This window comes from Danio rerio, chromosome 25, assembly GCF_052040795.2.
Source record: "Danio rerio strain M-AB ecotype USA chromosome 25, GRCz13ab, whole genome shotgun sequence".
Classification (NCBI taxonomy): domain Eukaryota; kingdom Metazoa; phylum Chordata; class Actinopteri; order Cypriniformes; family Danionidae; genus Danio; species Danio rerio.
The window spans coordinates 26,447,019-26,463,099 of record NC_141045.1 but is presented as its reverse complement, the minus strand read 5'-3'; the positions used below and the strand labels follow the sequence as shown (position 1 = coordinate 26,463,099).

The 16,081-nt window shown below is 38.6% G+C and overlaps 2 protein-coding genes and 1 pseudogene across 3 annotated transcripts in view; all 3 read right to left on the bottom strand.

The window, feature by feature from the left end:
- Nucleotides 1-16,081, bottom strand: part of LOC147837713 (uncharacterized) — a 977,861-nt gene that overhangs the window by 648,688 nt on the left and 313,092 nt on the right. The window lies entirely within an intron of this gene.
- LOC147837710 (uncharacterized) overlaps nt 8,333-16,081 on the bottom strand; it is a 633,655-nt pseudogene continuing 625,906 nt past the window's right edge. Inside the window, exon 2 of the transcript XR_015526515.1 lies at nt 8,333-8,460. The product of XR_015526515.1 is annotated as an uncharacterized LOC147837710 (transcript). The remainder of the gene's footprint in view (nt 8,461-16,081) is intronic.
- On the bottom strand, nt 11,171-13,140 carry ccl35.2 (chemokine (C-C motif) ligand 35, duplicate 2). Its single transcript, NM_001129894.1, is given in 3 exon segments — nt 11,171-11,291; nt 12,520-12,634; nt 13,022-13,140. Coding segments are annotated over 3 exon segments (297 nt in total). The 5' UTR covers nt 13,092-13,140; the 3' UTR covers nt 11,171-11,179.

Sequence of the window (16,081 nt, the reverse complement as noted above, 5' to 3'; positions counted from 1 at the left end):
GTGTCTCTATCAACATTGGGTGTTTTGGCTGCGTGGCATTATCACTGTCCTTGGGTGATTCGTCAGCGACAAGTCCACTCAGGAGCTGATTTGAGGTCCTGTGGTCATCTGGACATTTGCTAGGTGTGTGTTTGCAATTCAGTTCAGTGGCATACACAGCTGATGGATGATTGAGGGAGAAAAAAATACAGCTGTCTTTGGTTCCAGAAGAGATTGAAGTTGTCGATGAAATTCAGTCTTTTCATGTTACATGTTTTCTGTAGCCATACATTTAGACCAAGAAGCCGTGAAAACATATTTGTCCCTCTTGCTGTCACCGACTCGGTCCCAGTCATTCCCCTCGCTGACCAGCAGAGGTCACCATCTCCGGACTTCTAACCATTACGTCATCCATTTCACCCTGATCCCAGCACACCTGTTCTCCATTCCACTAATGACCCACGTACCACATATAAGCAGCTCACACACACACTTCAGTGCGAAGTCTTGTTTAGCCCCGGCCAGCATTTCTGAGCGTTCTATCCTGCCTGATCTCCCGTTTACCACTTCAGCCCGTTTCACGACTCTGCTCTGTCTTCTGCCTGCCCTCGACCAAAGCCTGTTTCCTCGGACTCCGATTCTCGCTGCCTGCCCCTGACCAAAGCCTGTTACACGGACTCTGAATCACGCTGCCTGCCTCTGACCCAAGCCTGGTAATCACTCTGCGTCTGTTATCTGCTAAACCTCCTTGATGTGTATGTTGTATGTCCGCACAGCCGTGCGAGTTGTTGATGTTTAAGTGTGACTTAATAAATACTGCAAAATGGATCCCTCCGTGTCAGTCTCCCCGTTACAGAAGACTTCGCCCAACACGGATCCCGCAGCCATCCAGGTTTTGTCTCACGAAGTCACAACACAAGCTCAGGTATTGTCAACACACCAACAACAACTAACACATCTAACTCAGTTAACAGACGAACTGGTGAAATCCCTACAAAACCTGCAAGCTGCTGCCACTGCGCAACCCACCGCCAACTACTCTCCAAGTCCACTTGTTGTTGCACAACCCCCGATGACTTCCGGAGTTCGATTGGCATTCCCTGACAAGTTCTCAGGTAACCCAGCAAAATGTAAAGGCTTCCTACTGCAATGTAAACTGTTTATCGCCCAACAGCCCCATCTGTTTAAGGACGAGAATGGGAAAATTGCTTTTGTGTGCTCACTGCTCACTGGGAAAGCGCTAGACTGGGCTACTGCAGTTTGGCCAGACAGTACCCCGATATTTCCCTCGTTTAATGACTTTCTCAAATGTTTCTGCACTGTGTTTGATCATCCCGAGGGTGGTCGTAACGCTGGCGAGGAGCTACTGTGCATCCAACAGGGAGATCGCTCCGCAGCTGAGTTCGCCCTGCAGTTCCGCACCTTGGCAGCGCAAACTGGCTGGGCTGATGATCCGCTTACCACGCTCTACAGAAAGGCTTTAAGAACAGAATTGCAGAAAGAGATGGCATGTCGTGACGAGGGAAAAACACTGGATCAACTAATCGAACTTTCCATAAGGTTAGACACTCTCCTCCGCACTCGCAATCCACTGTGCTCAATTGCTTCCAGTCCTGTATCCCCTGAGACCTCCGCTGAACCCATGCAATTGGGTAGAACCCGCCTGAACCCAGAGGAGCGAGAACGACGGAGAAGAAATCACCTGTGCATTTATTGCGGACTTCCAGGTCATACGAAGGTTTTATGTCCCAACAAGCCTCTCCCTAAAACCCTCTCGGTGAGTGCAACCACTATGTTCACTACCACTAATAATGTTATGAATTTGCCTGTCATTCTGAGAAACAATGGAGATGAAATTGAGACCATGGCCATGATCGATTCAGGAGCCGCTGGCAACTTTATTGATTACACGTTTGCCACCACTCACTCCATTCCTTTAACCTCCTGTGATTCCTCCATAGCCATCACTGCTGTAGACGGGCGCCCTTTGGGAGAGGGACGCATAAAATTCCAGACTCAACCAATCTCTCTTCAAACAGGCTCTCTCCATGAAGAGGAGATTTCCCTTCTTGCCATCGACTCCCCCAAACACTCTGTAATTCTTGGGTTACCATGGCTACAACAACATGACCCTCAAGTCTCCTGGAGAACTGGTGAGATCACAAAATGGAGCAATCAATGCTTTACCCAATGTCTGCATTCTGTTTCCCCTGTCCAGATCAACACAATTACCAACACCGAAGACCCTGAACTCTGTCATGTTCCTGATGCTTATCATAATTTAACTGAGGCATTTAATAAACAGAAGGCTACCAAGCTCCCTCCACATCGTGAAAATGACTGTGCCATCGAACTACTACCAGGCACCACGCCCCCTCGTGGTCGCATTTTCCCCCTCTCTCAACCTGAAACTGAAGCTATAAAGAATTACATCTCTGAGGAGCTAGAAAAGGGCTTTATCCGACCATCTACCTCACCCGCTTCAGCAGGCTTTTTCTTCGTCAAGAAGAAGGATGGCAGCTTACGCTCATGCATTGATTACCGAGGCTTAAATGAGATCACAGTCAAATACCGCTACCCCTTGCCATTGGTTCCAGCCGCCCTTGAGCAACTCCGATCCGCCCAGTATTTCACTAAGTTGGACCTCCTTAGTGCATATAATCTCATCCGCATACGACAGGGAGACGAGTGGGAAAACCGGGTTCTCTACAATCGACGGCCACTATGAATACCTCGTTATGCCCTTCGGCCTAGCAAACAGTCCTTCCGTGTTCCAGGCTTTTGTAAATGAGGTATTTAGAGACATGCTCAACAAATGGGTCATAGTGTATATTGACGACATCCTGGTCTACTCAAATTCGCTATCTGAGCATATTCAGCACGTCAGGGCAGTGCTCGAACGCCTCATTCAAAACCAGCTATATGCAAAGATCTCCAAGTGCGAATTCCATCAGACCTGCATTTCGTTCTTGGGTTACATCATCAGTCCCGAAGGCGTGGCCATGGACCAGCAAAAGGTCGACTCCGTGACACAATGGCCATAACCCGAAACCATAAGACAACTGCAACGATTTCTGGGCTTTGCTAACTTCTACAGGCGCTTCATAAGAAACTTCAGTTCAGTCGCTGCTCCACTTACCGCCATGGTAAAAGCTAACAACGCTCGCCTCAAATGGAACCCAGACGCTGTTCGAGCGTTTACTCAGCTCAAAACCCGCTTCTCCAGTGCACCCATTCTGCGTCATCCTGATCCCGAGCAACCCTTTGTAGTTGAAATTGACGCATCCAACACTGGAATTGGAGCCATCCTGTCCCAAAGATCACTAGTTACGAAGAAGCTCCATCCCTGTGCCTTCTATTCTCGCAAGCTCAACTCCGCTGAACGAAACTACGATGTGGGAAACCGAGAACTCCTCGCCATGAAAGCCGCGCTAGAAGAATGGAGACACTGGCTTGAGGGTGCCAAACATCCCTTCACTGTCATCACCGATCACAAAAACCTGGAATATATCCGCTCCTGCAAACGTCTGAATCCTAGACAGGCTCGATGGGCTCTGTTTTTTACTAGATTCGACTTCCAAGTCACCTACATCCCTGGCTCAAAAAACATCAAAGCAGATGCTCTTTCCCGCCTCTCAGACGATGAAACCTCCGAGTATAATGATGAACCCATAATCAAAGATCCTCTAATTGTCGCTCCCATCCAGTGGGACATCGAACATGAGATTCTTCAAGCCGCCGAAACCAGTCCCAAGCCACAATCCTGTCCAGAGAATAAGATCTTTGTTTCTCCGTCACTTCGAGAAAAGCTCATCTCCGAGGTACATGACCACCCCAGTTCCGGTCATCCAGGCAGCACAGCCACCGCGCAATTGATTCAATCCCGCTACTGGTGGCCATCCATAAACAAAGATGTCATTAACTTCATTAACAAATGCTCACCCTGCCAGATGTCTAAACACTCCCGTCACCGTCCAGCTGGATTACTCCAACCCCTGGAGGTGCCACACCGTCCCTGGTCACACATCGCCATAGATTTCGTCACCGATCTACCCATATCTCAAGGCAAAACCACTATCCTCACAGTAGTAGATCGATTTTCTAAATCCTGCCGTCTCATTCCCATACCCAAACTGCCTACAGCCATGGAAACAGCCGAGTTACTCTGTGAATGTGTGTTCCGGTACTATGGTCTCCCCGAAGACATCGTGTCGGATAGAGGTCCCCAATTTACATCCCGACTCTGGTCAGCATTCTTCAAAAACCTCCAGGTTAATATTAGCCTAACATCCGGCTATCATCCCCAATCCAACGGGCAAACAGAGCGTTTGAACCAAGAAATCGGCAGATTCCTCCGCACATACTGTCACTCCAACCAGAATGAATGGGCTAAATTTCTGATGTGGGCAGAATATGCTCAGAATTCCCTTAGAAAGGCATCTACTGGACTAACTCCATTTCAATGCGTGCTGGGCTTCCAACCTCCTCTCTTTCCCTGGTCCGGCGAGACCTCTGAACTCCCCGCTGTGGATACTTGGTTCAAAAACTGCGAAGAGGTCTGGAACGCAGCTCACACTCACCTCTCTCACGCCGTACGGCGTTTCAAGGAACAAGCCGATCGACACCGACGTTCTGGTCCCATGTATTCCCCAGGACAATGGGTATGGCTTTCCACCCGTGACTTACGCCTCAAACTGCCCTGCAAGAAGCTCAGTCCCAGGTACGTGGGTCCGTTCCAAATTGAAAGACAAATATCTCCTGTTTCGTTCAGACTGACACTCCCTAATCATTTCCGTATTTCTCCCACTTTCCATGTCTCTCTGCTCAAGCCTGCTGCTGGTCCAGCCGAGGCGGATAGGGAGGTGGCAGCCGGTGAACAGGGTCCCCCGCCTCTCATGATCGATGGTGAGGAGGCCTACCAGATCCACGAGATCCTGAGATCCAGACGCCGGGGTGGACAACTCCAATATCTCGTTGATTGGGAGGGGTACGGCCCGGAGGAGAGATCTTGGATTAACCGCAAGGACATCCTAGACACCACACTACTGGAAGAGTTCCACTCACAACATCCGGAGATGCCGGCCCCTCGCCCCCGTGGAAGACCCCGGCGTCGAGAATTGCCTCACTTCAGGAGCCGTTCGTTGGGGGGGGGGCTCTGTCACCGACTCGGTCCCAGTCATTCCCCTCGCTGACCAGCAGAGGTCACCATCTCCGGACTTCTAACCATTACGTCATCCATTTCACCCTGATCCCAGCACACCTGTTCTCCATTCCACTAATGACCCACGTACCACATATAAGCAGCTCACACACACACTTCAGTGCGAAGTCTTGTTTAGCCCCGGCCAGCATTTCTGAGCGTTCTATCCTGCCTGATCTCCCGTTTACCACTTCAGCCCGTTTCACGACTCTGCTCTGTCTTCTGCCTGCCCTCGACCAAAGCCTGTTTCCTCGGACTCCGATTCTCGCTGCCTGCCCCTGACCAAAGCCTGTTACACGGACTCTGAATCACGCTGCCTGCCTCTGACCCAAGCCTGGTAATCACTCTGCGTCTGTTATCTGCTAAACCTCCTTGATGTGTATGTTGTATGTCCGCACAGCCGTGCGAGTTGTTGATGTTTAAGTGTGACTTAATAAATACTGCAAAATGGATCCCTCCGTGTCAGTCTCCCCGTTACACTTGCAGGGAGTGGTCCACTTATGAATGACTGAACCTTCAATTTTTCAACTGTTTCCAAGAGCTCACAGAAATCTTTTTTGAGCAGTTCTGACTGTTTCTTCCGAATATCATTCTTCCCCACATGGATGATAATCCGTTTTGCAGTATTGTGCTTTTTCAGAATTTCCTCAAGTTCTTTGTTTACATCAGAAACTGTTGCATGAGGAAAGCAGTATGTCATTGTAGATCTGCTCCTGAAATTCTTAATTATTGAATCTCCTACGACTAGTGTTCTTATCTCAGTGTGATCGGAGCAGAATGCCGCTGTCTTGTCGGCCTTGAGCCTCTGTTCCATGCAGAATTAGTTGCTGAATCATGCGATCTCTGTCTGACTGCATTTGGGGATTCTTCACCCATATTACTCAAAACTTCATATCTGTTCTGAAGCTGTATTTGAGTCTGAGCTGTATTTGGGGTAGAAGACGCTAATGCGGCAGCGTATGATCTGACCCCACGAGTACCCTTTGGTCTCGCACCTTGTTTATGCCAATGCTAATTTTCAACAGTTTTTTTCTGTTTTTCTGAGCTCAAAACAGTAGCAGGAACAGATTTATGGGACTCACCGGCTGTGTGCTGAGAGAATCCACAATGAAGCTGAAGTTGATGGCTTGTAATGATACATACAGTATAGCTTGTTTTTGAATTAATAAATAAACTGCCTCAAGGGTTTTTCCTGGTTTAAATTGAGGTGGAATCCCAATTATGACATTTTTGCTACTTGAAACAAATACAATTAGCATAATTCTTGTTATCGTATTAAGCTAAACATTTACTTATTTAAAAAGGCTAACATTAAATGTAATGAAATACATGAAGCATCACTTGGGGTCTGTTGGTAGCCATGACTGCCTTCCTGATTTGTCAAAAGAAGGAGGTGGTACAAAGTTTAATGGAGATGGCCGCCTTATAATTCTTTCTGCAGGAAAACCCTGGCCCCATAAAATATTAATGACATGTGCCTTGTTTCTGGTTTAACCTCTACTCCAGCCTACTTTTCTTCTGTGTGTTTTATTTTTGCTGTATGTTTCATGAGGTCTTAACATTAAGCCAAAAGCCGTTTAATCTTCTTTTGCAAGCTAGCATAATCAATTTATTCTTACCTGAATAGCAGAATCTCGGCAATTTCAGCTGCTTCTTATGTGTGTTGTTGAAACACTTACATCGATTTAAAATGTAAACAGTTTTTCTTCTTGCTTATTTATGGTCTTATTTTTGGCTCATTATTCACTTTTAGATAAAAAAAAATCTTATTAGGCCTGTTTGACCTTTGAAAAGCTAATGACGACACCAGAGCGGATCATTTCATGTGTTCTGAACTTCAAAATGTAAAATCTTTCTGCTTACCAAATACGTAATGTCTTTATTTTGAACAGGCAAATTGAATGACGGTAGCTATATAGAGTGTTTTGATGGGTTTTTAAATAACAGTCCTTTTTTATGCTGCCTTTTATTCAAATTAAGTTCTAACGCTGTGTTCACATCAGACGCGGATGATGTGCAAAGCACAAATTATTTACACGTTAAGTCAATGCAAAGATGCAAATACACATCCTGTGGTGTGAGTTAAGCGTTTTGCGCGTTTGATTCTCTTAACGTGTAAATTGCACATTTTGTGCAAATCGCTCAAGTCGCAAAAACTAAACTTCAGCCGACATTTGCGCTGCGTTATCTAATCATGAGCTTGCTCTTGTAGGGGAGTGATTATGACCCAGTGCCTGTTGTTGGTGTCCCAAGGAAAAATCCTCTTGCTGACACCAGACAACAGTTCATCAAACTAGGCTCGCTAAGCACAGCTAAAAGCCTACATCATCCAAGTATAGTTTCTGGAGGAGTTGATGAACTCACAGAGCTGGGTGCACCTCTGAAAGGATCTAGTTAACTCAGACATGACGATAAACAAATATACGCTGTTTTTTTTAGCTTTCCCGAAGCACAGCTACTCTCTCAGTAAAATCCATGTTAGCCATTAAGCAACAAAGCTAGAATCACAGGGCAGACAGAAGCCCTGCCCATGATGTGAATCTGCGTTTATTCTGAAGAGAATTTGACACACGAATGAAGCAAAGAAACTCAAAATGTTCATGCGTTAATTTACACACGAACAGCGCAATTTATTTGTGCGTTCTGCATCTGGTGTTTACACAGCGTTCACAGTCATTAATGCATAAGAATGGCATTGGAATCCCGTAGATCATTTTGATAACTAAGCTTATAAACTTGGCAGAGCCATCCTGTTCCCATGAGGAAATGCAACTATTTTATGTTTTGCAAGTTTAGTGGCTTATTTGTGAAAATTTAGTCGTACGAAAATGTAATATTTTAAAAGGTGGCATAGCAACAAACCCTAAATCAAACCGTCATTGGGGATAAGCAAATCATACTAAACTGAACAAATGAGATTGTAGAACTTCAAACGAATTAATCACTAAATCAAAAAGTCAAATTGCCTTAAGCTAGTGTTGGCAAAGCTCAGAAATTTAGGGCTCTATTTTGACGGTCCATGCGCAAAGCGGAAAGCGAAAGGCGCAAATGCATTCAGATCGTGTCAGAATCCACTTTTGCTATTTTAAGGATGGGAAAATCCGCTTTGCGCCGTGGCGCATGGTCTAAAAGGGTTGAGTTTATTTTCTTAATGAGTTATAGGTGTGTTTTGAGAATAAGCCAATCAGAGGCTTATCTCCCATTACCTTTAAGAGCCAGTTGCGTCGCGTCATAAGCGCATTTGCTATTTACATGACGTAAAGTAAGTGTAAGTGGAAAAACTTAGCATTTCACTAGCAAGAAAATAGTTAAACATAGCATCTACAGCACGAGAATGAGAGATAAGGCATCTCATAATTCACTTTTACTTTCGCTCTTGTGGATAGGGAAACCTTGTACGCACAGACATCAATTAGCCTATAAATAATTAATTTAGTTTGTTAAGCGCAAAGACTTGTTTCAAAACTATTTCTAAATTCATTTCTAATTTCCAGCAAACGAATAAATGAACAATAATAAAGTGTGGTCAATATACTGAGTTATATCCTACTACACATGATATGCCCCATATGGTCTAAAACCTGAAAGTTGGACAAATCTAAGCTTGTTTTTATGGATATAATAAATAATACAGCTAATAATATTAACATTATACAAAAGCAAACTGAATGAACTGAAAAAGCCTTCCGAGATGAAGAAGGATTCAAGGCAGTGGTTTTTAAATTTATGTAGGCTAGAAAATAATGTTTAGTAATATTTTAATCCTTTATATTTATATCTTATATATATCCTTATTATTTTCTATATGTATCCTTAATATTTAATTCTTTTTCATATGTAAAGATATTTGCGTATTGCTCTACATCTTGTGTGTATTAAGCAGTGTGTAAGCGAGGTGCACTCTGCGCCGGACTTTAAACCGGCTTTGTTCTGGTTTAAAGAACAGACTATTACAGTTTCTCAAAAATAGCAACGTGCCAAAACACTTACTTTTTTTTAGACCAGAACGCCTATGGGTGCACAAATGAGCGCAAATGCATTTGCTATTTTAACAGCGTGGCGCAAAATGTCAAAACGACTCTTGAGCCGAGCTAAAACTAGCAACTAACAATTGCGTCGCGCCTTGCGCCACATTGCACCGGCTGTATGATAGGGCCCTTAAAGTGGATGTAAAATGTTCTTACATCAACTGCTCTCAACCATATCTCAGCATAATCCACCACCATAATGCACTGCGTAAGCATTTACGCCAAACGGCAACCTCCCACTCTTCCACGTGAAGCTTATATGGAAGTAACTGCAATTCATCAAAATTCCGCTAGTCCTGGCTCCATATAAATCAAATTTCCATTCTGTTAAAATGGCCAAATTTCTATTTTTCTTTAGAGCTGTAATGCACTCCAGAATCTGACAGACTGGTTAGCTGTAGGCTCTAGAACAGTCATCTGAAATGTTGTCATACAGTGTTTATGCCTGGATTTTATACATAGTCTTGCATTTACTGACACAGACAGTATTTGAAGTATTTGGGAGTTGTTCGAGTTTTACTCCTGTAGAAAACACCATAAGAACAATGTTTAGTGGCTCAATATATTACAACAGTGTTTTTTAAAGAATAAACACATTATTGATATAGTATACAACCAAGCACATGTGGTCAGAACACAATTAAGTCGCAGGTTATTAAGTGTTAAGTGTTTCTTCCAAAAAAAAATCGTATCTAAGCAAAATGCTAACAGGTGTCTATAGCTCTGCTCATGCTCCGCCTCTGTCCTTATTTGGTTACCCCCGGTTGGAGCAATGATGCGCGAACAAATTGGCGCAGTTTGGCCACACCCACTTGCAGATTCATTTGCGCTCATCACCCATGGTTGATGTCACGGATACTACATCCATATCTTTGAGTCTGATTTACACTCAACTTCTAAAGGAATGTATTGAAGAGCTCACTCTTTACAATGTGTCAATGAAAATGTGCCATTAGGCTACATTTGCACAACAACAATGTAGCCCAAAATTTAAAGGTTTTTAAATTGCATTTCAAAGGTTTCATGTTTACACAACATTTTAAAAATGAGTTTACACATCCATGGAAGTTGTTTAGTCCATCTGTTAGTTGTATTAAGTAAATCCACACTTTGCTGATAAAGTACTAGCAAACACTTGAGCAACTACAACACCACCACATTCTCCACCATTGTTGTGTGTTTGTTCAGGTTAACCTTTAATATATGCCTCCCTAAACATGTAATAAACATGATGTCATAATTTTCAAAGACTTTTGTTTTCAGGTATTTACACAAACATGACAGTGGCGGAGTTTTCAGATATATATGCATTTTTAGTCACTAAAATGCAAGTGTTGTTAAATCAACAGGCAAAATGCATAAAATGTTAGACATTTTTGGTAAAACATGTTGTCGCATAGATGGCTACCCTCTTAAATATTTATATATGCTTGTTAACATGTTTGCGAAAGCAAAGGCGTCTAGAAAGCAGTAAGTGTGAGCTGCATGAATCATTGTGAATGCTTATTTCAACACTAATGAACAAGTGTGAAAAAGCCAAATAGAGACCCAGAAAGCCTTTATTTTGAGGAGGATCAGCAAGTCAGCAAAACTTACATGAACAGATTTTCATCAGTCTGTTTTGTCACAATACAAAAATATTCAAAACTTTTTAATTCTCTTGAAGAAACATCATTTTATACTCTCAGCTATATGGTTAATTATTATAACACTGTATTAAAAAACACTATATTTTTTAGAAATATATTTGTAAGATAAAATAACAAATGAGTCAATAAGATAAAACATTCAAACAACAAACGTTTTGTATTTTTTTAACCTCGTAGCTTCAATCTGCTGATCAGTTACAGTGCATCGGTCGATGAGTACAATAACTGCATTTGACTTTTTTTTTGTTTATTTCTCTCCACACTCCACTCTTGTCCTGTGCTTCCGAAGTGGTTCAGAAGTTAGAGTCCGCAGATCAGGACGTTTACAGGGTCCCCTGACCACCAACACGTTTGCTGTCAATGGCCTGCATGTACTCCTGTACCCAGGGATCACTGGGTCTGGCACACACGTAACGTCCCCTTGCAGTCTTGAACCTGTACAGAGAAATTCAATATCATCAAACACACATGAACTAACATAATAAAAATGAATAATAATATAATATGAAATTGCTATCATTATATCATCATCATTATCAGTAGTAGTATTAGTAGTAATAAAAAATTATACATTTATATTATGCAAATATATGTATAAAATTCCCTGCAATAAAAGTAATTTTAAAAAAGAATTATATAGATGATATTAAATATTAATGATGATAATCCTTCATAATCATCATCATTATTATTATTATTATTATTATTATTATTATTATTATTATTATTATCGTCATCATTATCATCATCATTATTATTAGTGAAATACAACAAAATTCGAAAAAAAAATTATTCCAAAATTATTATTTTGGTATTAAAATAAAATAAAATATATACTATATTACAATACAATAATATTAATAATAGTAATAATAATAATAACAATAACAATGACAATTAAAAAAGACAAAAACAAATAAATGATGCATAAAATAATAATAATGAAAATAAAGCAAATATTAAGTTTTAATACAACAAATAATAACAGCAACACCAATTAATAAATAATAACAATAATAATACCAAGTGTGTGCAATAATTGCATATTATAACATAATTACTATAATACACAAATATAATAAATAATTCTAACCAATGTAAACAACAAAACTATTTCAATAAAATAATGCATATAAAGTGTGCTGATATATAAATATGAATAATAACAAATTACTATATTACTAATTAATTATTCTAACATAAAAATTTAAAAGATTATTACAATTTATAAAGTTATAATTATTCACTACATTATAATTAGTCATCTTCTTCTAATCAAAGTTAGTATTGATATAATAATAAAATACAACAACAACAACAATAATAATAATAATCAATATAATAATAAAAGTAATAGAGAAAATAATAATAATATTAATAATAATAATAATAATAATAGTGAGGAACATAATAATGAAAATAATAATCATAATAATAAAATAATAATAATAATAACATCAAAATAAACACAATAAAAATAATGGATATAAAAAATGTACTCGCATATACTCTATAATAATAACAATAGTGAAGAAAATAATCATTATAATGAAATTAATAATAATAACAATCATAATAAAAAACATATTAAAACTATATTTTTAATACATAATTTTTCTATTTAAAATAACACAGTCAGGTATGTTATTATCGTCATACGTACAGGACGGCTTCTTTGGGACACTGCTGGCTTGTCAAGCTGTATTCCATTACTTGTTTGAAAGGCACTTGACGTTCCGCATACTGGAAACAGCATCTCTTTGGTCCAATGCGCATACCTAGAATAAAGAAAACACAATCAAGTTATTGTTAGTTACTTATTACTTTCTATTACTTATAATACATTAGTTATTGTTAGTTGCAAAAAAAAAACTTAATAGAAAATATCAATGTGGTTCACAATACATATTCATTAATAACAGTATTTACTATATTACTTATGAAATACTATTAGTTCAAATATATAAAGTACTTTATATTATACAAGTTATATTATGTTTTATATTATATAAATAAAACAATTACAAAAAAAATGCAAAATTACAAAAATACAAATTAATATTTTTTTAGAAAATATATAATATCAATAATTTATATAATATAAGATAGTTTTCTTCAAATAAATCATTTAATATATATTATTTACTACTCTTTCTTCATCTTACCTTGACTGAGGCTTACGGCACACAGCAGCACCACAACAGCAGATAAAAACACAAAGCGAGAGGTGCTCATTTTAGCACTTTCTACTAGATGATGACCTAAGAATCTTCCAGAAATTATTTCTCAAGCTGGATCTAATGTGTGTCTCATGGTTTGTCCTGTCCTCTTTTATACAACTCCTCAGAGAAGGGAAGATCCATGATTCGGGGTGGAATTTGAAGAGGGAAATTTTGCTTTGAATTCACCCACGCAGAGAGAAACTCCGTCAGTCTCTTGTCGTCACACTCACACACAAACACGTGCTCTGACCTTTACTGTACACATTTAAACCTTTTCTGATAGCCTACTGTAGGGGACGTTCCTGATTGCAGACCTTTCACTTACTCTTTTTGTTTCAGAAAAAAGAAAAACACTAGAGTGCTGAACACTGCGGCCCTTTGTAAAGCAGAAATTAGATGCAGACATTTGAATTTCATCATTTAATTCTTACTCCCTCGTGCCATTAAAGAATAGAGTCATGAGGAGCTTTATAAAGCATGTTTCAAGAGTTCCTACTTAGATATGCTTGGCATCTATAGCAGGTTTGGCATGCTGTCCTGGGAGAGAACCCTGAGCTCGGAGATATTTGAGCCCAGGGCTCCCGCCCGGTCTAGAAGCATATCAGGAGGACCGAGATCAGGTAGGTCTCGATCGCTCCCCCTTTAGAAGGGGAGAAAAAGGAGGAGATGGGGTGGAAGGGGGGATTCTTCCAAAACGAAGATAGTGCAATAAGGAGAAAGTGATCCATTTATATTAAGCTAGGATCATTCTGATTGGATTATTACTGATTACGGATGAGTGGCCAGTGGTGCACAATCATATCACGTGCTCCTCTCGAAATTAGTTCATGAAACTTCACTTAGTGGTTGTGGAATCTTACTATGGATGCATGTTGCTGCTTTTTCCAAATATTTTGGGTGAATTATTCTTTCTGAGTCTATTCTAAAACGTGATTGTTATGCTGGTGTTTTGTGTTTAAAGTTCTGTTGGCATGACAATTCAATATGATATAAAGTGTTAAAATGCAAAAACCTCTGATGCCATTTGTTTTTTTGTTTTTGTTTTTTTTTTTGTTTTTTTAAGTTAGAAATGTTACTCAGACTCCTGAGTGGAGGCTCATTAATTTTGCTTATAGTGATGAAAAAGTTATTTTCATTGAATTTAAAGTGAAATAACTGAACAAACATAGGAGGCTAAAACACATGCTCATTTTAGGACAAAATTTCAAACAGGATTTAGAGGTTTTTGCATCTGAACTCTTCATATATATATATATATATTTTGTTATTAATATATGATCATGGAGTGCTGGAGATTACATAATAGTAATAATAATAATTATTATAATAATATTAATAATAATAATAATATCAACAGCAATAATAACAACAATATATATATATAATATTTTATATATATATATATTATTTATTATTTTTATATGTACAGTACTTATCATTAGGAAGTGCTAAAGCCTAAATATTAATAATAGCAATAATAACATAATAATAATAATAATCATCATCATCATCATTATTATCATAATAATAATAATAATAATGGGGTAAACTTTATCTTCCAAGTTTTTAAATATGATTGTTATTTTTATTCATTTGTTAATATTTTTCTGCTGTCATAAAATCAAGAACAATAATAATATACTATGATAATTAAAGGATATAATCCAGACACATTAAAATAAAATCATGGGATTTTTGTTATTGTTCTAAAAATAGTTCATAAAATTGTAAAGATTATGTTATCTATATTGTTAATATTTATTTATTCATTTTCTTGTCAGCTTAGCCCCTTTATTAATCCGGGGTCACCACATCGGAATAAACCGCCATGTCATCCAGCAAGATTTTACACAACCGCAAGTTTCCAGCCACAATCAAGACACTTCTATGCAGCTTAAAGTGACTTTTAAAGGCTTAACTAGGTTAATTAGGTTAACTAGTCAGGTTAGGGTTATTAGGCAAGTTATGTATAACGATGGTTTGTTCTGTAGACTATATCGGAAAAAAAGTTAGCTTAAAGGAGCTAATAATTTTGTCCTTAAAATGGTGTTAAAAAAATTAATTACTGCTTTTATTTTAGCCGAAAGTAAACAAATAAGTTTTTCTCCAGAAAAAAAAAACATTATCAGACATGCTGTGAAAATTTCCTTGCTCTGTAAATATAATATGGGAAATATAAAAAATAATAATAATAAATTCAAAGGGGGGCTAATAATTCTGACTTAATATAAATATATGTTATATGTTGCGGTCATTTTGCTTATATTTTTGCATTTTTTGCTTTTTAATATTAAAAACTACTATCTTTATCTTCTGTGGGTTAGGTTTAAAATATGCTAATTCTAATAGTTTAATAAAATTTATTTGACTTTTGGAAATCACCAAGCGACCCCTGTCATTTTCCCACGACCCCCACTTTGGGAACAACTGCATCATATGGATGGATGGACTACAAAAAATTTTTTTTATAAACATGAGTTTTTTTTTTTATTTTTTTGTTTTGTTTTTATACATATTTTGAAAGTGTTTTTTTTTCTGTAAATGTATTAATAATTGTAAAAAAAAAATTATGCAATTATTAACCTATTAACCTTATATTTATTAAAAAAATAGAACTTATTTGGTGCAAATTACATTAGGCATTAAACATCTCCTAAAAACAGTTTATGTATCTGAATAACAAAACCTTTAAACAGTTTCAAAGTCAGTTAAATGTTTTGCACTCATTTAAAGAAACGCTAGCGCCCCGTTTTAAATCATGAATACCTTGTCAAGTATCACATCCTCTTACAAAACGAGCGTTAATGTAAGACAAATGTCATCAGCCACATTTACAGTGACATTTTCTCATTTAACACAGACAGTTTCATCTAAGATTCAGACGCCCACTCTGTGCTAAAAAGAGCAAACATATTTAACAGACATGAATCCTGCAAATCTCTCATACACCTGGATGATTACGATGAGTTATACTGTACTTTCATACACATTTACATTGAGAAA